Source organism: Drosophila guanche, unplaced genomic scaffold (assembly GCF_900245975.1).
Source record: "Drosophila guanche unplaced genomic scaffold, DGUA_6, whole genome shotgun sequence".
NCBI classification, from domain to species: Eukaryota; Metazoa; Arthropoda; class Insecta; order Diptera; family Drosophilidae; genus Drosophila; species Drosophila guanche.
Genome location: NW_022995745.1, coordinates 4,404,645 through 4,431,567, shown reverse-complemented (window position 1 = coordinate 4,431,567; position 26,923 = coordinate 4,404,645). Strand labels below are relative to the sequence as shown.

Sequence of the window (26,923 nt, the reverse complement as noted above, 5' to 3'; positions counted from 1 at the left end):
ATAACAAGTGGGCGTAATAGACACACAGAAGCGAGAGATAGAGAGAGGCAGAATGGAGGAGTAGATTGTGGCTGCCCTTTAAACGACTTTTGCTCGAGGACTTCAGTTGAAAACTAAACCGATCCAAAGGCCCAAATGAGCTGAAAGTTGGCCGACACGCACACACACTAGGCCACTAATGCGGCACATTAAATGTTTGCCTGGCTGTGCCTGTATGTGTGTGTTTATGCCTTTAACCTTGTAACTAAATTGTTAGACATTTTAATTAATTTCCACTTTAATGTTTACTTAGCTAAATGTTTTCTTCGCTGCAGGCAAGAACGTCAGAAACAACAACAACACCAGCAGCAGCAGCAGCAGCAGCAGAAGATACAACAGCTACAACAGATACTTGTAACTAAAGTGACATGAGGCCTTAGCAACAAAAGCAACACCCAAACAACAACAACAAAAGACAACAGCAACAACAGAAGCAACCGTAGAGCACTAAAAACCAAATTACAAACAATTAAAAGAGAACACGGAGAAGGATCCTCCAGAGAGCTTGACAACGGTAGAGGCGGCGCACCCACAAAGCTAAAAGGAATAACCCCCCGACCCACAGCCTGAAAACCCCCCAGAAAAGTAACAGAAGTGGGCGGAGCAGCAGCAACGAGGAGGAGGCAGAGGAGGAGGAGTAGCAGCAGCAGCAACTGTAACAAGTAAAACGGAAGGTGGATGAGTAACGCAGCAGCGGCCTACATGCCCCAATGCCAGCAGCAGCAGCAGCAGTAACCGAAACAGCAGCAGCAACGTTTATGGACAACTTAAACTAAATAGCGGCCACCCCAGAAACCAAACCAAACCAGAGGAAAGACCCCCGGCCAGGGCACAGAACTAGCAGTGGTGACACATAGTTCATCATCTGCATTCCAACCATTTGCCAGGACCTTTTGTGTCTTTCTGTCGCATCACAAACAGGCACACACAAACAAAAGCAACAACAACAACAGGCAAAGGCAAAGGAGGTGGTGGGGGTGGAGGAGGAGAAGGGGACGGAGAAGGAGAAGGAGGAGAGGGAGAGAGGAGCAGGAGGAGGAGGAGGAGCACTAAGGGCGGCAATAAAAAGTTTGCTTTGTTTCTGGGTGTCGACACATTCTTGCTTTGCTCTCACACTCTCTGGCCAAAAACGCCTACCCTCCTGTTAGCCAGAAAACCCAAAAACGGTGTCGTCCTTGTCAGCCGCCTCTGGGCACTCAATTAAGCCCAATTCAACGTAACTTGAAAGCGACTACAGCAACAATAGCAACATCAGCAGGAGCACATCGAGGAACAGCAGCAGCGCCAGCGCCAGTGCCAGCATTAGAGCAGTGAAGCGACCACGCCCACGCAGCACACACACACAGAAACACAGCAACGTAGCAGGCAACAGCAACACTAACTACAAGTGGCAACGCCCACAGAAGGTGGGGGCGTGTGGGGCATCGAGTTGATGCCACAATGAAACTGAGCGTGAGCGCGTATCGGGCGCATGCATCCGCACACAAGAAGATCCTCTCCAGCGGCTATCACTCACAGCTCAATTACGGCAGCACTGGAGCAGCAGCATCCTCCTCGTCATCGGGGGCCACTGCAACGGGCCTATATACGGTGAGTCATTCACTAAAGGTAGATACAAGAATGAATGTATAGGCCACAGCCAAGCGACTGAACGACTGACCCCACCCTAACTCTCGTCTATCCCTCAGTCTGTTCAGCATTTGCCAGCTGGAACCATAAAGCATACAATTTAAACATTTTTGATTATGCTTTTTACGATTATGTCCCCATGGTGGCTATATTTTTTGATATTGATATTTGCTGCAGAAGGGTATTTGATGCGTACGGGCTGGGCATATGCATTGAGCCAAAATGTGTTAAATAAACTTCAAAATAAATGCATAAATTGTCAATGATTTTTAGCATAAAAGTCGGGGCTTTGTCATACCTTGAATGGAAGGAAGCCTTATTTCAATTCCATCGTTTGATTTATTCCCATTTCAATTAAATTGATAAATTGAATAACTTTTGGCCAGGTTCAACTCACAAATGAGAAGTGTAAGTTTTGTCATTTTAAAATTGAGTTAAAGATTGGGTTGAAATGTCAAAACTCTTGCAAAGAAATGACTGGCAGGACTTGCACTTACAGTTCGTCCCTGCAGCAGTTGCCTGCCAAAAGCTGTTGCCCCTTGCAGTGATCCAGCAGTTCCTCTTAAATATTTATGTTCAGTGTCCAATTTCCAAGGGTTTTGCCAGCTCAAGCCACCCAATGAGTTTCTGTGAAATTGTTGCAGCAGCTTTCATTTTCTGCGAACAATTTTTCATAAAGACGCAACAGCTTTTCCGTGTAACACGTCGAATGCATCAAAGCAAGGATTTAATGCCTTTTTGAAAAAGAGAGGGAGCCAACCTTTTGCCAATGCAATAATTACGATTCCTGAGAAACTTTAGGCAATGTCCGAGCAGCTTTTCTGGGAAATTAAAACAGAGCATTTGCCATTCGTTGTTGGTGTCCTCACCCACTGATGAATCGTGGCCGCCATCAGGTCAACCTGTTGTAAATTATTCAAAAGTGAACAACGAAAACCAAGCTGGCCCACAGCCCGTCTGAGTTATAAAAAATTGGTTTTGTGGCTGAATGCAATTTGTGTCTCCTCGTTGCACCCGTGAAATGTCCTGCACATAAACTGAGCAGGAAATTGGAGCTGCTACCCGTAACGCATCGTATCCGACTTTTCATTGCCTTATTAAAACGGAGACCAACATCAGCAGGAACCCCCCACCAATTCACTTTTTAGTCCATAAGAGTTTCGGTCATAAATATTTATGGAATCCCTTTTGTGGGGGCGAGCCCGCATTCAGTCCCAGAATGTGAACCACAATAAATTCCAATCAAGTTTTGTGGCACATACAATTGGGATGTCCCTATGCTGGAGTGGAGCTTAATCCGGCCCTAAACCGATTTGTCAGCTAATTGGTGGGAGCGGCATACAAATCCCGATAGATATGTTATGTGGTTTCTCCCTTTTCCACCCTTTTTAGACCGAATGCCAAATTGAAACTCTCTCCGCTGGATTATCGCCGGATTACGTAACGGACACACACGGGAAGGACACTGCCAATGTCTGTCCCCATGGGCGACCAGCTCTCAAGTTTACCGCACTCGAGGCAGCGGGGAGGTACTTGCCCAAATTCTTTGGCGGCATGACCCGAACTTGGCTGTAAATTTGTAATGGGTTAGTGGACAAGTGGCCCAACAACACTGACCAAAGGTTGTTATAGCAAAGAGGAACGGGTATGGGGTGCACTCCACTCTGATTTCATTGCCACAGTTACGCAAAGTTCGGGAAAACTTGTTTATGCCACACAGACTAACCTTTGATAGCCGATGCTTATTGGCACAGATCCCGGGCTAATGTTCGAAGGAGGAGGAGACTTTGATTTAATTTTAGCTTTTCCGCAGCTTTGGTAAAGGATACCAGCAGCTGTAACAGGATTATGATTCCATTCACGCTGTGTATGCCCCTAATCGATGGGCTTAAAATATTTTCTAAGCCAAAAGAAAATTAAATTGAATTTCCAGTGGTTTTTATTCAAGGAATTATTTCGTGTAGCTATGGAATATATTTATTTGCAGTAAAAGAAGTTGGATGACCTTTGCTTGCCCTTTTCTGAAAAATCAATAATTATAATTAAAGCAGATTCAATTTTTATCTCAAGTTCGCAAGAAATTTCTCTTTACTCTCTTTAAGCTTTGAGTCGATAAAACTTCTACTCCAACCTTCAATCGGTTGTCACGGAAATATATGAACTGATTCGTACTTTTTCATTAGATGAATTCCGAGGAAATACTCGCACGCGTAGTGGACTGCAGCGTACAAATGTTGGCCAATTCCAGCTAAAGCGGAATCTTATGAACAATTCACCCCGAAATAAATTGCCAACTGATTCAAATCTAACTCGAGAGCTGCGTTATTACGTACTCTGATTTGCTCAGGCACTTCGGCAGAAGCTACTGACACTGAGCTGCCAAATGCGATAAATCTGCTCTGCTCACCTGAAACCCAGCCCAGCCCACTGTCGCCTGCCCTCACATTTTCCTGCTCTGCTGCCTTGACAACTGCTTAGGTCGAGACTGTGGGTCTGTAGTTGAGGAAGTTTTCGTGTCGGCAGAAATAAGATAAATTATTAAGTATCGTCATCCGATTTAGAATGCACCAGGGGGAGGCCAAGCGGGTAACGCCTGGATAGTTGTTTAAAGGCTAACGCTCAAACAGATTCTGTTGCTGGTTGCTGGTTTCTGGTTGCTTTTGCTGTTGGTATTCCTGAATATTGTATTTGTTGTCAAATTGTCTGCACATAACACTTGCCCCGGGCTCATTTGGAGGCAAATTTGCATAATAAGCAATAAGGATGCGCTCAATTACACATTCACACATGCACACACAGGACCATGGGCTGGAGCAAAATGGCTGCGTGGCATCATGACACCATGACACCATGACACAGACACATCGATGTGATGAACCCAATTAATATAATCGACTTATTCCCATGATAATCCTCTTTACTCGGCAGATGGAAACGCACGAGCACGGCGAGCATGGCACTGGGAAGTTCGTCAAGGATGTGGCACGCCAGATTCACGACTGCAATAGCGATACGGATGTCATCAGTCCAACGGGGACCAGTAGCTCTGGCGGTGGCGGTGGTGCTGCCGGTGGCGCAGCCACAGGCGAAAGCTCTGGAGGCCATCACAAGCGACACCATAAGATGGCCCATGACGATGATAACCACAGTGCGCCGCATTCCTCGGATAGCAAGAGTCCCAGTCAGCGGTAAGTTTAGGCCACAAAAGGGCCAAGTCAACACTCACACACAAACACCGACACCCACACACACATACACTCGTATACATTGACACGTGCATAACTGTAAAATAAAAGTTGAAAGCGAAAGCGATGGAAGGAAAAGGCAGGAGAAGCAAGCAACAAAGATGATTTATTCAAATCGCAGGCGTAAAAAGATTGTTACGACAAACACTCACACTCACACTCACAGACATGCCCATTCACACTCATACACATGTAGACATTGCGTTTACATATATATAGACACGTGCAGTAAGCGTAATTGATAAATGTGTAGCATACTTTGTTGGGCTTCGTTCGACGCCGCCTCGCCTAGCCTCTCGCAACTCGCCGCGCCGCTCCATGCCAGCTTTGGCAGCTTTATGTATTTATTTAACCGTAAGCTACATTCACATCCGTATTCGTATTCTTATGCGTATTCGTAGCCGAAAAAAAAATATATATATAAACCAAAAACAACAACAACGACAACAAACTTGATTCAATTAAATCTAATTAGCAATTAGCCAGCGCCAACCCCTCACCCAAAGGCGTGCAGGCGTACACCACTCGTACATTTGTACAACACAAATATTTTTGAGGTTGGAGCTGGAGTTGACACTGAAAAGAGGGATGGGAGCAGCCAAGGGACGCGGGAGACCTGGGAGCTGGGGATAGGGTTTAACATCAAAAGTTTTCAGTTCGTGTCTTGGTTAATCTAATCAAAAGTCTTGGATTTGCAGAAGTAAGGGAGCTATACACAGCTACAGTGCGTTTCTTAGCTGTCCGTATAGCGTATTAGGGAAAGAGAGTAAAAACTGACAATTTAAAGTGCGAGTATTGATGAACAAATTGGTAGCTGAAGCGAAAAGAAAATCGATTTAAAGGCGAAACGATTATTCGAAGTTTATTTTTCTTTCAGCTTACTGTTTACTTAAATTGTATGTGTTAAAGTGATACATTAATTACCATTTGGCTTTCGTATTTGTAGAGAAGCCGATAAATCGATAACAACCGATAATCGATACTCAGCTGATTCGATAATCGACTAAAAGAACTCAAAAATAACTCAGTTATTGCACAAATCGACTTCTAGATGTCGCACAGTGTAGTCATACAGCGCTGAAACGCACTGTATGTGGAATTTTGAGGCTGCGGCTTCAACTTTTTATGCTCTTGCAGCTGAATGGATCACACATACACACACAATCAGCTCACACACAGAAAAACAGGAAGAAACGTGGACAGGAACAGGAAGACAGGAACAAGGGGACAGAATAACTTTTGTTTGTGTTTATTGTGGTGACAAAAAGGAAATTAGCAATGACAATTAGTCGAGATTGCCCATGTCCGTGTTTCACTCTGTGTGTGGTCTGGTGTGTGTGCGTGTGTGTGTTCTTGTACATGATTTCATTAATTAACCAAGACAAGAATGAGAGACTGAAGCCAGGCCATGAGGAAGAGTTACTGTCCCAGGAGACACATACACGAAGAGAGAGTTAGTGACTGCTGCGGCTACTCATGCCCTAATGGGCCATCACAGTTCGGGGGTTAATCTCTTTAAGCACGGCCACTCAGCTCCACTCCAACCATACTCGTACTCCCACTCGTACTCTCCATCTCTCAAACCACCATCAACGAACAGCAAAATTTAATCACTGTAAGAAATTCTCGCATCGGATCGCATATGGATTTAGATCGGCCAGCTCGTCCCAGCTGGCTTGTGGCTGCACACCCAGTAGTTTAAGATACACAGAGAAGGATAGACTTATATTGACGACGGGACAGCGACAGCATCAGCAACCGCGACAGCGCCGTCAGGTGCGGCTACTACAAAACAGTCCGTCCTCCGACCAGAGCAATGGCACCGTCGTGGCACAGCGACTGATAAACTCGGGCAGCTGCACCAAAATGAAGACGCTCTCCTCCTTCATCAGCGAGCATCCCGAGGAGCTTGCACAGCCGTCACGCGTCCAGGCCCACGCAAATGGAAATGGGAATGGCCAGCAGACGACCAAGTGGAAGAGCCTCAGGGCCGTGATGGCCTACTACTGCTCATTGCGACGCATCAAGAGGAATGTTTCTACACTAATCTAACTCTAGTCCGTATACTCGTGCATACTAATGTATATGCGTATAAAGTCGTACCTACCAGTACCAATATCTGTTTAACTGGCGATTCAAGTTTTTCTAGCGTTATCTCTAACCTATGTTTTTTTGTGTGTGTGCGTGTGTGTGTAAACTTGCTCTCTTGCATTGTGTGCGTGTATGTGAGATAAATCTCCCCTCCCCCCCCCCCCTTCTTGCTCACCATTCACAGAAAATAATCGAAAAGCCCTCGCCTCAATATGCCCCCTCGATATACTAACCAACCGACTAACTCTCATTGATCGCTCTCTCTCTCTCTCTCTCTGTCTCTCTCTCACACACACCCACACACTCTCGTTGTCTGTGTCTCTGTAACTAATTACTAACCCGATCTTATCGTAGTGTATGAACCTATGTGTAACTATCTGTTAATCTCATATAAATCATTGATGTGTAAGCGAATGCCAGACCTCTCTCAAAACTTAAAACTCAACTCAACTCTTATCCAAATCGCTCGTTCGCCTGCTCGCTCATTCGCCAAGTCTCTCCCACAGCCCATCTCTAGAACTGTTCATTTTTCTCTCTGCGTCTCTCTTTCTCACACTACCTATGTGGGGTCATTCCAGGGCGGTTTGATTAAGTCTTGTCAAAAGAAATTTCTATGGGAAACTTTCTTCTACGGTTTATATGTTTTTTTTAGGTTTTGCAAATCTTTGGATACAAATGTGATTACCCATGTCAGTAATAAATTGATGTTTATGCTTGTCAGGTAGTTGCAGTTAAGAGGAAATTGTCCTACCTCTTTATCCATCCACGCTTCCATTCGGAAGAGAATTTTCCTCGTCAAAACAGGGCTAAGAAACGGCTATCAGTATGGTATACAGGTTACAAAAGTGTTTACCACAAAGTGCATAATACTGGAGGGTTAGCACTGTATTATTGAACAATTGTTAGGTAAATGTTTCCCCTTCAAAAACTATAAAACTTTCTCCACACACTCTCTCGCCTCATCAGTGTTGAAAAGCGTTGGTCGGTAATTTTAAACAAGTTCATCAGTTATGCATATGTCCTGTGCCATGTGTAAGAGAGCTAACACTGTAACGATTTTTGTTTCAGCACAAAACTTAAAAACTTGTTTGTAACTCCGCGGGGACTTGCTCGTTTAATAAGTGTTGGAAAGTGCGTGACACGAATTTGCATATATTAGCCATATGCATAATATATGTATGTATGTATTTCACATATGGGGGAGGAGGTAGCACTGTATTGTTAAAAGGGGAGCGAAAGGTGTCAGGGCCAGGAACACTTCACTCGCACACTTAACCACTTTCTGTTCTAGTTTCGGTTCATTTTTTGGCAAGGGGGGAAACTTAAAAGTTTACCCCAGCTAAACAAGTTGATGCCAAGCTGAGGCAAGCACACACACACACACACACACAGATAAACACATACACATACACATACATAAATAACATGACAGTGTAAATGGGGAGCAGAAGAACTTTTGCTTGAAAAATCTCAGCAAACAGCAAAAGTTAAAGTGGCTTTTGTTTGTGTGTGAGAGAAGAGAGAGTGTGTGTGTGTGTGTGAATCGATATGTTTAAGCTGCTGCTAGCTGCTGACTGCAATGTAGGCGAACTTTTGACACAAATACACCAACACACAGATATACATACACATGCAAATAGTAGAGAGAGCGGTGAAATCAGGGGAGGTGGCACACAACATGCGCCTATGCATATGCCACAATGCTTTGCTGCTGTTTTCCGCCTGGCATTGTGCATACAAAATGGGAAATTGCCTTCTTCTGACTGACAACTTACAAAGAATTTGAATTTAGAAAATTGCAAATTTATGTAGAAGCCAAGTGAGCAGTGCCCAGAGAACGAGGCAAACCAAAAACCATGGAAACCCAACATTTATGCAGTGTTCTTTCAATCCTGGCCACAACAAAAGGGAAAGGACATCTCAATGCCCCAATAGTCTCATTCTTCGTTCCTCCCCCACTTCACCAATGCCTCTCTGTCCCTCTCTCTCCCTCTCTGTGTCAAGTGAGAACTTATGGTTAGGTAATTCCCTTACAAGTTACTTTGATTCGCAATCACATTCATTGTTCGATCTGTCGTCTGTCAGCAATTGTGTTTTGATTTGCAGCTACTTGAGATGCTGCTCACTTCTGCCCTATGGCACAGGTACGAATGCCAAGCGGCTTATGGGTAATGAATGTCCATAACAGTACGAGCATTGCATCAAACTATTTATACACTCGGGTCAATAGGCTATATATACAGACGTGCACATCGATGTGCAGTTGAAAGTTTGTAATTAAAACTGTCGGAACTGGGAGTTGAGTTCAGTCAACTGTCTGTTTAGCTGCCAGTTAACTATTTAATTGCACATTGATCAATTGATGGATATTTTAAGTGGCTGCAACGCCAACAGATAATTTTCACTTGCCCTGAAAGGTGGAAATTAAGAGCAGTGCACAGTCTAGAAGCTTTTACCAATTAGTTGTATCATAGCCATGATACTAGATGTGAGAGCTAAATAATTACAGCAAAATTACTGGAATCCTAGAATGACCGTAGAGAAGCAAATACTCGTAGGCAACGACACAAAGTGGCTATAATTATATTGGGCAGCTGGCGTAGCCGAGTTTAAATGAAATTAGATAGTAAATCAGAGTCCAAGTCCCACCCAGAGGTGTGGCACACAGAGGTGTGGTGGCATATGTTTTGGGTCCTCCATGACCGCAGTCAAATGTTGTCCATGTCAGGGCGGGAATCGTTCAGAGCGTTTCCGTCATGATGACTGGATGAGTTGGCGGAATTTTTCAATTGTTATTTCATTTGAGGCCAGTCAAGTGGCGAGCCGAACGCGATTGTTGCCAAACAATCTGGCTGGTCATGGTTGCAGCCTGATAGCTGGCCCAAGCTGGCCCACAGGCGTTAATTGAAATCCGGCTTAGGAACTGGGGCTCCCACGAAACATCCGAAACTCGGACATCATGCAGCCATTAAACAATAACAATTTTACCTAACCGAACCGCACACACATGAGCACACACACACACACAAACAGAGAGAGAGAGATAGCGAGTCCTTTAACATTTCGTTGGATGATTTGTGGTGCAATAAAGAAGGCCATTTTATAGGTCGAATTCGAGACCGAAACTAAGACTGAGAACGAGACTGAGTCTGAGTCGGAGACCCCCGGAGAAGCTCTTTAACCTTTTCGAACCCAAAATCCAAAACCGAAGCGAAACCAAAAAGAACAAAAAAGAATTTGGAAATGCCAAAACTAACAAGCTCATTCCCAATTTATATTAAATCGAAAGTCCACAAATGGTTCAGCTGACCCCAAAACAACAATGGGGTCACGCACACACTCACCCGCTCACACAATCAAATGGGGCATAATCTTATCGTGCAGCAAGCCTTTTTCCGCTTGGTTGGCGAAGGGCAAAGGGAGGGAAAGAATGGTAGGAAAGTGTTCCCGGATGGTTTCCGGCATGGGTTCTGCATTGGGGGGACCGGCCCGCATATCAGCCAAGAGCCAAGTCAAACAAGTCCGCCAAATGGATTGTCTATCTTGCGGGCGTCTCTCTTTCTGCGTGTGTGTCTCTCTCTCTCTCACTCTTTGTGTCCCTCATTCACACTCTCTCTCTCTCTCGCTCTCTCTCTGTCCACTGACTCTCTCTATATACATATATATCTATCTATCTATCTGCCTGTCTCTCTGTGCCAATCTATTTCTATTGAATTCTCTCTCACTTTGCCTCGAAACATTACTAAACAAAAAAAAAATAAAAATAAAAATGAAATGAAAATGATACAACGAAATTTTGTATATGTTAAACAAAACAAAAACCAAAAAAAAAAAAAAAAACATGAAGAAACAAACCAAAAATGAAAAACTTTGGAAACTCGTTTAGGAAATCGCGTATCGGAGATGGAGCTTCAGATCCAGATTCCGATTGGTAAGTTTATTTTCTTGTGTTTCTTATGATTTTTGTCGGTTTTGTCTCTGCACACATACAACACACACACACACACAAGACAAACACACACTAAGCCACACACACACACTCACAACACATATAGAATAGACACAGCTAAGCGTTGTTCATTCTTTTCATTTGGTTATACTTTATGGATTATGATTATGATGCTGATGATGATGATAATGATGATGATCGGCATGTGCGCGCTTTGCATTTTGAATAGGCAAACAAAAGAAAAACTCAGATATATATGTATACACAATTACAACTACAAGAACATATATAGAGGGATGGAGTAGGGTTTTTGGTAGCGACGAGCCAACACCCCTGTGTCCAGGCCCGAAAACTCCTCTCAAACCAGCACCAGAACCAGAACCAGAACCAGAACCACACCTTGTACAAAGTCTCAGACAAAATAAAACACAAAAAAAACACACACACACGCACAAATACTGATACTTGGCAACCACACCTATAGCTATCATAGTTTTCCTTTGATTTATCTTTCGTTTAGCCAACTGCATTGCTACCAATCGCTTTCTTTTCTCGTACCTCATCGTACCACATGACGTATGCGTAATCACTTAGCCAACGCTGTAAATAGTACAACAAAAGCGTAGAAAACCAGCCAACGAAATAATAACCAAAAACCAAAATGCAAAAACCAAAAAATACAAATAAAAAAAACAATGCAAAAACCTTAAACATAAAACGAAAAAAAACATATTTATTCCGTAGCTTGGCATTTGCTATGCTGAATGAGAATATATTAAACTGTGCATAAATTAAGCCAAAACACCATCCAAACAATTAATCAATCAGCAAGAAATCAAATTTGAATGTACATAAGCCATGTATATACTCGTACATAGAATACAAAATCGAAAATCAATTGTGTACATCATGCGATAGCAGAACAGACGATTGAATGGCGACCTTGAGCGGCTTGAGCAAAAGTTTAAAGTGGTAAAACCTCACCCAAAACCCTCCCCAACCCAAAAGCTCCAATTTCCCCTCTCATCCAAAGTAGTTGTACACTAGTCCTAGATCGAGTCTGTAGATAGTGCATAGCAATGCCCTTGCAGGCGACCCCCAAACCAAACGGCAGGATCAGCAAAATTGTCTTACTGTCTGCTCTTACCAGTGGAAACCACTCATATTGGTTTATCCCAAGTGCAAAATAGTTTCCAAAGTTGTACAAGTTCTCTCTATTGCTTAACGTGAAGACCATTCCCAGACTAACTTACAGAACATTCTCAAAGACTTCCTTTTGGCAGCTGCTAAGGCAACAAATTTTGAAAGAATTTCGCAAAGACCTTGCAAGGGTATTCGTAGCCTCGGCATGCCGTTGCTAGCTAGCCTTACTTCCTCCTTTCTTGTCAGCTTTTTAGTTTTTTAATTGAGAAAGAAAGTTTTCAGTTTCATTGGATTGGATTTTTGCTAAAGGGTAAAAAGTGCTGCAAACACGAAGCCTGCGAGCCTGCGAGACTGCCTGCCTCACATTTCACCTGGCCGACAGCTTAACAGCACACATTTGCCCACAGCTATTCGTGCTCGTACCCAAAATAAGTGCTATTTATATATCGAGAGCGAAAAGTTCTTGGCCCCCCGACTTTATTCCCTCTCAACTTCCACCCTCAACCCTCCAGCTTTTACCCAACTTCCGCCCCAGCCCCACTATAACCCCCATTTCTCTCTCTCTCTCTCTCACTCTCTCTCTCATTCTTTCGCTCTCTGTCTGTCTCTGACTCGCGCTGCCGCTGCTGCTTCTCAGAAATGTTTTCTCAATTGCAATTTTCTCGTTAATTTCTTCCTGTGGATTGCATAACGTCTCTGATTGCCATTTCCCCTTGGTTTGATTTGATTTCCGTGGAATGCCTTTTGCTGTCGGCTGTCTGCACCGAACTACATTCAATCTATAAAATATATTTAATCTTTCATCCGTAATCTATCAAATCCTGTATAGAAATAATCAAATCCTTACTTTTGCATGCCTGCTTCTTGCTACATTGCATCTATCCATTCATCCAATCATCTGTATCCAGCTGGATCCATCTGGATTCACTGTCTTTCTTCTCATTCTTCTTGTTTGTTGCGTGTTTCGTTGTTTCCGTTTCACCTCACTGTTAGCGTTACCGTTACAGCTATCGTTACCGTTACCATTTGCCGTAAACGTTGCGTGCCTTTACGTTATGGCCTTTTGGGGACCACCTCTTCTCCTTTGAATGTTGTTTGCCTTGCCACTAAGTAGCCGTAGCCGTAAACGAAGCACAGTACTATGTATATCAGTAACCCGTAACCCGTAACCCGTTACCCGTTACCCGTAACTGTACTCCGTCATCAGCTGTATCATAGCGTAAGTGTTTGTTCGATGTCTCGTGTTACGTCGATACTCGATACTCGTAAGTGACTGTTCCGCTGACTGTGACGCTTAGTTGGAATGCCTCTTCAGTTGCCCCCGTTCTTTCTTCTGTCCGTAGTTTTTAGTCATTTCCGTTCCTACTGTAGCTAATGTAGTTCAATGTGTGAGACAATCCCTAATGCGAGCCCCGTGAGTGGGGTGCCATCAGTTTCAAGATCCTAATGGCTTTCTCTCTCCAAACGAAAAACAGGACACGATCGAACCAACGCTGGATGAAGCTGCGCACCACTGTGCAAATCTCGTCGGCGATACAGAAAAAACCACCGCTCAAGCGAGAAGACTCCTTCCTGAAGCGTTTCTCGACTAGACAGATACCCGAAACACAGGTGCGAATCGTACCATGGACCACAGACTGAAGTGGAGTGGACTACCATATGATCATTCTTTTGCAGGAAACTGTTGAAGATACGGGTTCAGAAAGTGCCTCTGGTGACGTCGACAAAAGTGTTAAACGAAGACGACGCTATCTGCAGAAACGACGATCCGTTGTTAATCCAGATGAAAATTTTTACTTTTATTGGCTAATGATGGTAACTGTATGTGTTCTATATAATCTATGGACCCTTATTGTGAGGCAGAGCTTTCCTGAACTGCAGGTAAGTCCTATCTGTCCCATCAGACAGTTAACCTTAATCCACCTTACGCTTTACGGTTCCCATTCTCCATTCAGCATTGTCTTTCCTTTTTGTGCCATTCCCCCTTGCCCCTGCCAGGTTCATCAGTCACCCTTTCAAAGGTGGTCCAGACAGACCTTTGTTCGCCTTTGTGAAAGCCAACACCCTTTTGTCATTACGCTTAAAGAGTTTTGTGTAATGCGAGTTTGCCACGCTGTGCCTTCCACTACTGGAGGTACATTTCCATAGCCACTGGACTTGGTCACAGTCTGTGCCAGATGTTGGGCGAAGGGCATCCCGTAGCCACTACATACACAAGCCGTGTGGGTGGTTGGTGGCGAAAGTTATCCGGGTTTTTTTATCTGTTTGTTCCCGCTCTTTGGCTTGTAATGACTCAATTATAAGACACGCAGCCAGGCCTGGGCAAATGTTTGTTTATGGCCCAGTTAGCTGGTGTTTGTCATCAGATTAAAGGTGGCTACGGCTTGACTATGGCAAACAATAGTCCAGCTCTTAAGCTGACCTTTATCGTGGCCACAAAGGCCCGCAGTTGTGGCTACCCAACCATGGCCTGGACATGCCTTTCCCCTGGCAATTGTCAACAGCAGTCCGACTGCTGCCTGCATAATTACCCTTGACCTGTCCCCAAAATAACTACCGAAAAACCAACAAACGGAATGAAGCTTTTCCTCTATTTTTAATTCACTTTTTATCTACTTTCGAACAGCAATCTGTGCCTACCTTTTGGCTCATCTGCGATTCGATGACAGATGTTGTATTTATCTTAGATATAATAGTTCAATTACGCACAGGCTATCTCGAGCAGGGCCTAATGGTGAGTGGACTTTAGATCTGTAAAACAACAGCACTGAAACTGAAACTTTCCCTTTTGCAGGTATATGATGACAGGAAGCTGGCCTGCCACTACGTTCACTCGCGTGATTTCATCTTCGATATGATTGCGCTGATACCATTGGATCTGTTGCAGCTCAAGATGGGCACCCATCCGCTTTTGCGTTTTACGCGCTTTTTTAAAGTGAGTTCTCCGAGACGAGAATAAACGCATATTAATTCCATTTTTGCCCTCCATTTTCCCTTTTTGAAGGTTTATCGATCTGTGAGATTTTATTACATCGTAGAGAGTAGAACAGTTTGGCCAAATTTATGGCGCGTTGTTAACCTAATTCATATCCTGTTAATATTGGCACATTGGTTTGGTTGCTTCTATTTTTTACTCTCCGAAGCGGAGGGTTTCCAGGTGAGTAGCCTCCAAAACCACTCCATCCCATCCAAACACATTGATTAACAATTCCGTCTTGTATATTCCAGGGTGATTGGGTGTATCCCTACAGGCCGGGTGACTATGCCACTCTAACGCGCAAGTATCTGGGCAGCCTCTACTGGTCCACCCTGACGCTGACCACCATCGGGGACCTGCCAACGCCCGAGACGAATGCAGAGTGAGTACGGCTGCTACCAGTTTACCAGATACCAGTCGAAAAACGCATATTCTGATCGGTTTGGGTTATATTCTTATCGCGGGTTCTGCTCTCATTTCAAATTTAAATTATGAATGCACCGAATAAACACACAAATCAGACCGAACTTTTCGGTGGACGGCCCAAGATCAATACCTAGACGTGGCATTAAATCACGACTGCTACAGTTTGGCTCTAGCTATGGGTATGATCAACAATTCAAATCCATCTAATTCGCGTATAGCTCTAAGCAAAGTCAATCAAATCGTATCAAATATCATGCAATTTGTTTATGGGGCTGTCCACCGATTCGTCTTCCTTAATGTTCTAGTTCTAACTCTGACTGATCTGATCTGTTGCATTCTCTTCAAACATCAAACATCAAAAGTTTTCGAAAGCGTGCGACAGCCTAGAACAATTCCATTGATATTTATTTTGCAACGCAAAACAGTTTAGTAACAAAAATACTTTGCAAACATATAAACAACAACAGATTTCCCGCTGAATTAAGCTTTCGAAAACTTTGATTGATCTTGCAAGTTGAAGAGGCTATAATATACGAGTGTGTACATAGCTATAAGAGAGAGAATAATTATGAAATCAGTCATATTTCTTTCTCCTATAACTTGTACACACAAAAAATACATTCCCTTATGCTTATAGATTCACATGATTCTGATCTTCTCATTTGCAGATATATTTTTACGATCGTTAGTTATTTGATTGGTGTTTTTATCTTTGCGACAATTGTTGGACAAGTGGGCAATGTGATAACGAATCGGAATGCGAATCGACTGGAGTTTGAGCGTCTTCTGGATGGGGCCAAGACCTACATGAGGCATCACAAGGTGGCTTCATTACTCCACTCACACTTCAATTTGCGAGCCCACTGACATTGAACTATTTGTTTTGCAGGTGCCGGGTGGGATGAAGCGTCGCGTGCTGCGATGGTACGACTATAGCTGGTCGCGGGGGCGGATACAGGGTGGCGGGGACATTAACACAGCTTTGGGTCTGCTGCCCGATAAGCTGAAAACCGAATTGGCCCTACACGTGAACCTAAGTGTGCTGAAGAAGGTGACCATATTTCAAGAGTGCCAGCCTGAGTTTCTGCACGATCTTGTGCTCAAAATGAAGGCCTACATCTTTACGCCGGGCGACTCCATTTGCCGCAAGGGTGAGGTGGCGCGCGAGATGTTCATCATTGCCGATGGCATACTGGAGGTGCTCAGCGAGACGGGCAAGGTGCTGACAACCATGAAGGCTGGCGATTTTTTCGGCGAAATCGGCATCCTCAATCTGGACGGGCTGAACAAGTGAGTTTTACCATTGAGTGCTTAACCTCTCTGAGCATCATTTGACACTCAAAACACTCATCTATCCTGTAGGCGCACTGCGGACGTTCGTTCCGTGGGCTACTCGGAGCTCTTTTCGCTTTCGCGGGAGGATGTGCTGGCTGCCATGAAGGACTATCCGGATGCGCAGGAGATCCTGCAGACGCTCGGCCGCAAGCGGCTCATGGAGGTGCGTTGCGTGAACAAAAAGTATGCGAAGGCGGCACTCGAGAAGGAGAACGCGGCCTATGCGGCGGCCCATCCGCACCACCATCAGGCCCATCACCAGGGACAGGTGCACCAGAGCGATAGCAGCGAGAATAGTGCATCCAAGAAAATTGTGGATAAGCTGAAGCACGATGTGAAGGGCTTTCGTAATGTGCTGAAGAAGTCCAGGTGGGATTTGCCCCCGCACCAAACGAAGTTACTCCCTAATTTCTCTCTCATGGGCAGAACCTCCCGCAAGAGCGACGAATCGCTGGAGATGCAGCCGCTGCACAACACCTCGCCACGCGGCAGCAAGATTATGCTGAAGCGCATGTCCCGCGTGCGCTCCGACGAGAAGGATGCAGACACAGCCGAGGCGAAGGATGAGCTACACGACAAGACACCCAGTCCGATTGGGGCAGGTCTCCCATTGCTGCAGCGCTTGCGGCTGCTCAAGGAGAAGCAGGTAAGGACACAGTTTCCACAGCGACAGAGCTAGAGCCAGAGCCAGCGTCAGATGACGTTGAACACCAATCACGCAACTCACTTTTTTCTTTAACCACTTTCGCCACCAAACCACCCAACCTTCCATGATCACATTGTTCATGGTTTCTCATCCACTTTCACATCCCACACCAAGCTTTAAATGGTTTTTCTTCACACATAAAACAAACAAACGCATTGAATGAACAGCTTGACAAATGGAAAAACAACACAGACAATGCCACAGAAATAACAACAGATACAGATACAGATACAGATACAGTTACGGACACTGCCACTGCCACATATGTATGTACACAGATACAGTTACAGATATGTACACACCATCTGACATAGTCGGATATCCAGTTGTCTCTGAGATGCTTCTTCAATTACTTCTAGTTGCTCATCCATGTGTATTCCATTGTAATGCAGTTGTTAGTGCACCTTCCAAATCAAAATCAATAACAAACAAACAAAAAAACTCCACCCAACTCAATGTTTTAGCTTTAACTTATTCTTCATTCTTGTAAATAGCAGCACGTTATGCAAAAACCAAGCTTCAAAACATTTTGGAAATAATAACAGAATATAATACGATTAATTATGCTGTTCATTTCAAATGGAACCAGTTGTAATATTTTCGGGATATATTAGAGTTCGCATATTAGTTCTTGCTTTCAATAATTATAGTGAAATCTTCAACTCTGACTTCAACCAGCAACAGAAAAGTATAAAGATTGAGTTTCAATTCCTCCACATGTTCATATTGTTTTGCTGTCTAGTTTCGTTTGAAAGACAAACACGAGCCGAGTCTTCATGCTTCAGCAGAGCACTGCTTTATCTGCTTACTTGTTTCCTCTCTTGCGAAGGGAATTAACTGGATCAGCTTAAGCTGATAAACTTCTTAAGCGACGCACTGCTCTGCCGTTTGCTTGTGAAGGGGAAATTAACTGCTTGCTGAACAGCTACCTTTAGGCACTGCATGACCAAGTGAAGGCAATAAAGCGGAGCTTCCGGTTTAATCAATGTACTGCTTGTAGAAGAGATTCATTGACTCAAACAGTGGTTTCAGGTATGAAGATCGGCTGCTGTATGCAAATGCTCGTCAAAAATTTACTAAATTGCTGTCAAATTATAAATATCATATCTGATTACAATACAGATGTACTCATCTATCATTCTGCTTACTTTGTTTGGCTGAATGAACCCCATAGTTGCCTACCTGCTTGTGCTTATTACACGGATACCCAAATAAAATACAGGACAGGCTACACAAAAATAAAGAAAGATGCAGATACAGATACAGCTACAGGAAGACACTCACTGACATGGCATATAATTCATAATTTCTTTGTCCACACCACACGTTGCTTTTGCGTTGCATTTGAGGTTATATTTTGGTTTGATTTAGCTTCCAAAATGCCCGCCCAAATATATGAGAATCACCCAAAATTCGTGTTGTATGTAATTAATTCCCCGGCTCCTAAAAAGTAGTTTTGTATGTGTCTTTATGTGTCTTGCACTAGGATCGCGAAGAGCGAGCTGTTAAGTCCACACCACCACAGAAATCTCCACCTCACTCACATGTAACGTGTACGTTATCGCCGCAGGAATCGATACAGGAAGAGCCCGAACGAGAGTTCAACGAGGGCTTTCCCCTGATCCAGCGATTGCAGCAATTGAAAATTAAGAACGAGCCGCAAGCGATCGCCGGTCCTGATTCCGGCCTCGTAATGGTAAAGCCTAACAATAAACAAAATCCTGACCAAAAACATAGACCCCAATAAATTCCAACACACCAAACCAGTAACCAAACAAACAACCCAAGAACACAAGAAACTCCTTTGGGCCATATACTAATATTTTCAACTCTTTTTCTTTCCCTACCTCTTGATATCTTTGTCCCACTCGCCTGTCAGGTCAAGACGCCTCCTAGCATCAGCAGCAAGATTGACTTCGGAGGAGCGGCTGCCGCAGCAGCAGGATTGGGAGCAGGACTCCCCTCGGGCAGTCAGCTGCTGACAGTGGCACAGATAAAGCCCATGATGAAGGTATCATTCAAACAGAAGATCCAGCAGATGCAGGGCGGTGGGGCAAGTGGATCCTCGCCTGGTCCCAGTACCGGAGCGATAGCCAAGAAGGAGCCGCCCAAGTCGCTGCCTCTGATTGCCAAGCATGCCACAGCGTTGTCCCTACCACCAGCGATCGTGGGCGAGGAAGCAGCAACGGGGGGAGTGGGATTGGGATTGGGAATGGGATCGGGTGGGGGAGTAGGACCTGGCCAAGCCCTGGCCATAGCCACGATATCGAAAAAGGTGACCAAACCGTCGTACAAGCTTAACACGCCAATGCAATCCGACACGGACACCGACGGCACGCCCATCTCCAAGCCCTGGTCCAAGCTGAAGCTGGCGACTCTCATGTCCTCCAGCTACACCAGCCTCACCAACTGCTCGCCGGATGACCTGGCCACGCCCCTGAAAAACTACTCGCTGAGCAACATACCCCAGCAGATGGAGGCCACCGCCCAGGCCCAGTCCCAGTCCCTGTCCCGTCCGCGTCACCACAGTGCCAGGAGCAGCTCCAGATCGCCCAGACACGCCCATGGTCATGGCCACGGGCACGACTCCACCACCAGCAACACGAGCTCTTCGGCCAGCCAGGCGAGCACCAAGCGGGAATGCCTGCGCCTACAAAAGCCCGAGCAGCAGCTGCCGGATGGAGAGCTGGCCGAGCCGCGACGAAAGTTCTACCAGAGCGTGTTCGACCTGTCGCCGGAGTACAATGGTTTGCCGTTTGTCAAGCGTCTGAAGATCCTCAACGAGCGCCAGAAACTGGCGGAGCTGGAGAAGGCCCTGCAGACGCGAAGTTTCAGCCTGGACTGCTCCAAGTCCGACCAGGGAGCGAATCTGCCCATCACGGAATCGCTCTACCGATGCTACAGCGACACCTCCGGTATCTACTCACAGTTTCTCAGTGCCTACGAGTCCACCACCAGTTCAACATCGATATCCACCAATACATCCGCGTCTGCATCGGCATCGGCCTCTGCATCAGCATCAGCATCGGACACCGGAAACTCCCGGCACGGACAGATGCAATATGTGCCGCTGCCCCTCAGCCCAGAATCGAATGAAACCGTCGAACGACGCAAGCTGAAGAGCATACTCAAGAAGCTGCAGAAGGGCGGTGCCAATGGAGGAAGCGGTGGCAACGGCAACGGCAACGGCAATGGAAGCGGCGGAGTTGATGCCCAAGACGAGGCGACTGCCACAGCCACAGCCACGACGCACGCACACGCGTCGTCGAGGGGGCTGCTGGCGGAGCCGACCTTGGAAGGGTACGTGGCTAGGCACAGTAAGCTCTTGAAGAGTGTAACCTTCCATTCAACTCTTTCCAGCCCGCCCGCCAGTGCCAAAGAGGAAGGTCAGTTCGCTGCCTTTGGCGGCGCTACCGGCGTGGCTCATTCGCACGCGATCGCGATTAGTCCGAGTAACGGTAACGCAAACGGTAAAGCTAACGGTAACGGTAAAAGCTCGTCCAATGCTAGCGGTAACGGGATGGGTAGCGCACCTTTCACTACCAATCCAACGTATCCGTTTCCGATCGCGGTTCCACTTCCTCTTCCGGCTACGGAGACACGCATCTGGTCGCCGACGTTGACATTGAATTCCCCTCAAGAGAGTTTCGCGCTCGAGCTGCAGTCTCAGAGTAAATCTCAAGTGCAGCCCCAGCTCCAGTTTCCGCCTCCACCTGCAGCTGAGGGCAGTGATGGCAGCGCCATTGGAGCAACGGCTTCATCATCATTATCATCATCCTTATCAGCAGCAGCAGCAGCTGGAGCAGCAGAAGCATCGACATCATATGTTGTCGAATGCTCATCTTCGTCGGTGTCATCGAAATCGAATCAGATACTCTCACAGAATACCGAATTTCATGCTCAATCCACAACATCCACAGATTTGAATTTGAATTTGCAGCTCAGACAGAACACCACCACCTCGAACACAAACAATGTGCTGGCTGGTGGCAGCCAGGGGCTTCGGCCCGAAGGTAAATATATCTGCTTCAGATCTAATCCGTTTTCCACCTCCAAACAAATCAACATCAGCTAAAACAACAGAAATTACTCGTACAACCAGTGTGTGTGTGAACAAGAGCAACCAACGCAACGCTTTCAACCCCAAACCGAAACACACACAACTGTACTTTTGGCAAAACTATCTATCTATCTATCTATCTATCTATATCTTCTCTCTCTCTCTGTCTGTCTATTAAACTCGTATATTCTTGGTCCATTTAATTCCCTCACTTAAACACACACCTCTGCATGTCTGTTACGGAGTTGGTAACCTCAACAACATGCTCTCCTGCTCTAACATCGCTCCTATGCTTTGCTTTCTGTCTCTTCCTCAAGCTATATAGAGACTTATATCTCTTTTTAAGTCCATCCGTCTATCTTCTTTCTCGCCTCGAAGTTGCATTTAATTGAATGAATACAATTTTTAGCATGTGGGATATTGTTATTATTTACAAAAATTAATGAACATTGATGCTTAAAGTACTAACATTGCTTGATAACACCCTGGAGTGTACACCTAAAGCAAAGTTATGCAATTATTAACTTTTATTTTTTGCAATTACATATCCTGCAGTTGAAATTAACGAATGGCCTGCTCTCCTTTTAACTATGTATAAGTGACCAATTTGTATTTAAAAATGTACCTATCAATGGAACCTAATTGTAGCCAAAGTCCCTTTCATCATATGCTGCAGTTGAGAGTGAAGCTATATTCTTTAGAACTTCAACCCTTGAACCCATTTGAATCTCTACAGACTCAAAATATAGTTAAGGTTCATTTAATTAGATATAACATTGATTTAGAACACCAAATTACACGTACGCACAGATCTAAGGCAGGGGTTTCAACTGCTGAAGGTACAGTCACGCTCGCACGCTTTGGGAACGCTATGGAATGAAACAGCCGCCATATTTGGTGCTCACTCGCTGAAGCATGTAATCTAACCTATCAATTGTATATGTAGCTAATCCTCCCCGTAAATAATACATTTGAAACCGAGCCGATGGTTTGGTTGATACAATGGAGGCGCAAGACTACAATCACAGCTGTAACTTGTATGGGAATGCGTGTAAATAATTAACGACTGAAATCCGAAATAAGAGAAGTATCTATACACACTCGTAGCTATAAATATGTAGTGCCACAATGCTTTGATAGTCACAGTTTGATAAATACAACTAACTTACCATATTTTGTACGTCCTCCCATCCCAGCAAGACTCATGTTCGCCAGACACAACTGTACCCCTCCCTTTGTCAGGCTCTTTTTGCTGTTTTATGCTAATAATGGGTTGTGATTTTGCTCTTCAAGGATTTCCAGAAGCGCAAGACTACTTCAATCAGATACTCAGCGGCATCAATCACGTAATCAAGACGCACATGAATGAGATGCACTCGAAATTCGAGACGCAATTCTCGAGCATGGCCGGGGAGGTGCACCGTCGCGATGCCATCATTGCCCAGCTCCAGATGAAGCTGCGATCCATCGAGCAGAAGTCTTCTTCAGCAGCCTCATCCTCGGCTGCAGTCCCATCCTCAGCCCTGGCCATAGCCCGCCGGCAGAAGCGGGAGAAGCTCTCACAGCTCTCGGTGGACGACGATGAGCCAGCGGAGGAGGACAACAGTAGTTCGGGCTCCTCCGCAGAGCTTCTCTTTATGGTGAGCCTCGCACTTTCATTTTAAATATTGTATCTAAATGGTTATGTTTCCACTTGCAGCGCGGCGACTCTCTGGACACGGTGTTTACCTCTTCGCCACCCATTCAGGGCGGGCGACGCAGTATATCGCCTCACCCAGGTCCGAGTCGGCATCATGCCGCTTCGGCCAACGCTCTCAACTGTCCCAGCAACTACTACAGCGGGCCGGGCACGCTGAGTACGCGGCATGCGCAAAGCCATCCAAGCTTCTATACGGGGCAGGGGAATGGACGCAGCAGCAGCAGGGGATATCGCGAGTGGAGCGGAGCCGCTGGCGATGGCAGATTCAGTGGGGCGGACGGTAGCGTGCCCAGCGGCGTGGTGGTGTCGGACGTGACGGGCAACCTCACACGGCTCTCGGATAGCGTGATCCTGGACATTGGTGAGAGCTCCAGCTCGAGCTCCTCGTCGAGTAAGCTGAACATTGCGGAAGAGGAGGATGACGAGGATGAAGAGGAAGCGGAAGCGGAAGCGGAAGCGGAAGCGGAAGCAGAGGCCGAGGCGGATGAAGAACTCACCGCCAGTGGGCCCGGCAATAACGATTGGGAGGTGCGAATGCTGGCCGCCGAGATGGAGCGGCAGGAGCGCAAGCGCGGACACTCACTATCCGACAATCTTGGCGATCTGAAGCACTGCAGCACGTTCCTGAGGCGCCGCCGCAAATTCAGTGACACCGAAACGGAGTTCAGTGAAACGGACATGGACGAGCAGTTGGCCCGAGGCTCAGGCTCCGGCTCAGGACACGGCACCAGCACCGGCCCCGTCGGTGGCGTAACTGGTGAGGCGCCTGCAGCAGGAGCTGGGTCCACATCCAGCGGCAGCGGCACCCAAAGTGGCAACCAGCGGCCGAGGGCTTCCAGTCTGGACCAGTTCAACCTGCGCTACGGCATCGGGCGTGGCATCTTCAAAGCAATGAGCATCGATCGTGATAAAGACAAGCTTTGAGAACTATAACCGCAACCAAATATCGCCCAATCCCTTAAACAGAGAACACCTTCCGTGTCCAACCCGACAGCAGAAACAGCACTGGACGAGGGCAACAACCAATAAGCAATTCGGACAGTATTACAATGGTACAACAACTAAGTATATATATAGACCCCAAGTATATATATACACTTTGATATACAAACCAAAGAGGACATATAGATCTATATTCTATATTGTATGTTTAGCCCTAACGACGAACCCCCCAAAATGGCAAACCAAAGAGGAAAGAAAACCCAAATATAGTATATATATACATGCATACATATAAAGTAAAACATTCAAATGGGATATAAATATTTCAAGGTAGATTTAAGCAAAGAAAAACAACTACAACTAAACCAAGAACAAGAACAACACACAAGATAGTCAGAGAGTTCTCTCCACCAATGTTCCAGAGGCAGCTGCATTTTGGTTTTGCTTTCGATTCTAGCTTAAACGAAACCCCACGGGAGTCTATATCTCAATGATCTCAGTATAACTCTTAGAGAAACCAAAGCTCGTGGGATTGTTTGATTCGATTTGCCATCTTTAGTCTTTCTCTTCTTGCCTTTCTTGCTTCATTTTGATAGGACTTAGATTAATAGGTACTACATATATATATTTAATGTATAGATGTTTGAATGAATGATTGATGGAAGATTGTTGAATGAGTGCACGAGATGATATAATTCCCACATTAAACCGTCCTGAAAAAACGTCCATGCCATCACGCGCATGTTTGTTCAGCGTTTGTATCTACAGATAACTGAATCTTAGACTTTACCAGTCTATCACTGTATGGGTGTACTACCAAGATCGTTTTCATTTATCCTTTCTGGAACATTGACGCGGCCGGAGGGCTCTCTTTCTGTCTCTATAAAAATGTATATACCTCTTATTGTTAGAGACTATGGAACATACATATATTTTAAGTACATATATATATACACAGAAATATGCATAGTTATATACAGACATATATATAGAGACATATATATATATATATATGTATGAACTAGTCTAATGAAAACCGAAAGCTTTAATAACTTATATAGAAAACTATTTAAGAAACGTTTTAAATACTAATCGATTCGGACAAATGTTTTGAAATAGAACAGGCAACCATTTCTGAACACACACATGCCTAAGACATGCATACAGCATACAGACATACAAACACACACACACACACACACACACATAAACATACACACAAACACAAACACACATATATATATATAAATATATAGAGCTTATAATATGCATAGATTAGCGATTTACTTGTTGAAACAAAAGCCCCTCAGTTTGAGCTGTTAAGCCTATCTAAGCGTTAGTCAAAACCTATCTAACTAAAACATAGACTAGATGCCTAGTCCCCAAAAACTATGCGAATTTTACCACCACCCCCACCAAACCCTCTCCTTCGGTTTCGTTTGCCTTACCTCACGCTTGTCACCCGTTCCCGTTTCGTGCTCAATCCATTCATCATACACGATCCCCCTTGAGAACTATTTCGATATAAGAATGGCAAACTCTAACACTTAAGTAGCTTAGTGCAGTTCTAGATCAATTTCGCCAACGAAACCGAAACTCAAGCCGTAAGCCTAAAGCTCTTTCTATTTATACTCTAAGCGGAAAATCACACCATAAGCAAATCTAAACAAAGGAACCGATAGTTGGGTTTCGTTTTGTTAACAAGTTGTGTTACTATTTTTTGTTTTTGGTTAACCCATCGATCTACTTGTTGCTCTAACCTAATGCTAAACTAAAGAACACTAACCGAGACAGTTGCAGTTGCAGTTGAAGGTCCTAGACTCAGTCCAAGCCAGTCACTCTACTCAGAGTAGCCAGCAAAAGTATATTCAGTAGAGAAGTTAACCCTAACAGCAGGCACCAATAGAGCGTTACGTAGCGACAACTAACTTAGCAGCAAAAAGCCCAAACACGACGTAACTGTACTCACACAATCTGTTCCCGAACTTATCGCTATCGCAATCGCAAAATCGCCATGGCTGAATGCTATCGATAACATCGATAGATTTCTTATTGTAATTAGCGCACTAAGGCACACACACACACACGCACGCGCTCACACAGATACACTATCCAGACACGCACACGAACACACAAGCACACACATGCATACTCAAGACATGCGTACTTCAACGAAAAACTAACTATACGGATACTTTATCTACTTATCTACTATCTGTAGTTAGCCACAAAGCAAACACAAAACTGAAATTCAAGGAACAAATACTCACAAAAATGGGTTCAATATAACAAAACAAAACAAAACAAAACAACAAGAACAACTAAATGGGTCACAGCCAGCTAAGCAGTCCAACTTAATCTAATAAGACCAGCACAACACTTAAGTAATACAAAATAGTTACAATACAACTAGACGGAGGAGTAGCAGGAAAGGCTTACACAGAAAAGAGCAGGGAAGCAGGGAAGCCGGGAAGTAGGGAAATGGTAGCAAGGAGACAAGGCCAAAAAAGATGAACTTACTATATAAGGAAACGAATTTTTTTATTTCATTTATTGGTATCTATTTATTGGGTTTCTTTGTTGTTGAATGCCAAGTTTAAATGCAGAAAAGAAACCATTTCAATTGAATTACATACGCCAGGGACCACAAAACGTTTTTTCTTTTTCATTATCTTTTTTATA

The 26,923-nt window shown here is 44.8% G+C and overlaps 1 protein-coding gene across 10 annotated transcripts; it reads left to right on the top strand.

The window, feature by feature from the left end:
- Window positions 1-1,068: 1,068 nt before the first annotated feature.
- Window positions 1,069-26,620, top strand: LOC117580830 (pneumococcal serine-rich repeat protein). 10 transcript variants are annotated; one of them, XM_034267555.1, is made up of 19 exons: window positions 1,069-1,629; window positions 4,597-4,856; window positions 10,852-10,935; window positions 13,572-13,707; window positions 13,774-13,977; window positions 14,723-14,830; window positions 14,891-15,031; window positions 15,101-15,253; window positions 15,325-15,455; window positions 15,595-15,678; window positions 16,168-16,321; window positions 16,389-16,789; window positions 16,862-17,203; window positions 17,261-17,480; window positions 19,027-19,236; window positions 19,420-20,840; window positions 20,901-21,553; window positions 22,894-23,240; window positions 23,300-26,620. In XM_034267555.1, exons 1-19 carry the CDS (start codon window positions 1,480-1,482, stop codon window positions 24,221-24,223), a joined length of 6,123 nt encoding a protein of 2,040 aa, XP_034123446.1. In that variant the 5' UTR covers window positions 1,069-1,479; the 3' UTR covers window positions 24,224-26,620. The 10 variants fall into 10 exon arrangements, with proteins under 10 accessions (XP_034123446.1, XP_034123450.1, XP_034123445.1 ...); XM_034267559.1 differs by having other exon boundaries at window positions 10,891-10,935; window positions 19,111-19,236; window positions 19,420-21,553; XM_034267554.1 differs by having other exon boundaries at window positions 10,891-10,935; window positions 19,420-21,553.
- The last annotated feature ends 303 nt before the right edge of the window (window positions 26,621-26,923 follow it).

What these genes read in the sequence shown, in the direction of transcription:
- LOC117580830 (XM_034267552.1), top strand. Translation starts at nt 1,480, where the DNA reads ATGAAACTGAGCGTGAGCGCGTATCGGGCGCATGCATCCGCACACAAG. An exon ending in CTGCAACGGGCCTATATACG is followed by an intron (nt 1,630 to 4,596) that starts GTGAGTCATTCA and finishes TTTACTCGGCAG; the next exon opens with ATGGAAACGCACGAGCACGG. An exon ending in CCAGGGGCTTCGGCCCGAAG is followed by an intron (nt 21,554 to 22,893) that starts GTAAATATATCT and finishes TTGCTCTTCAAG; the next exon opens with GATTTCCAGAAGCGCAAGAC.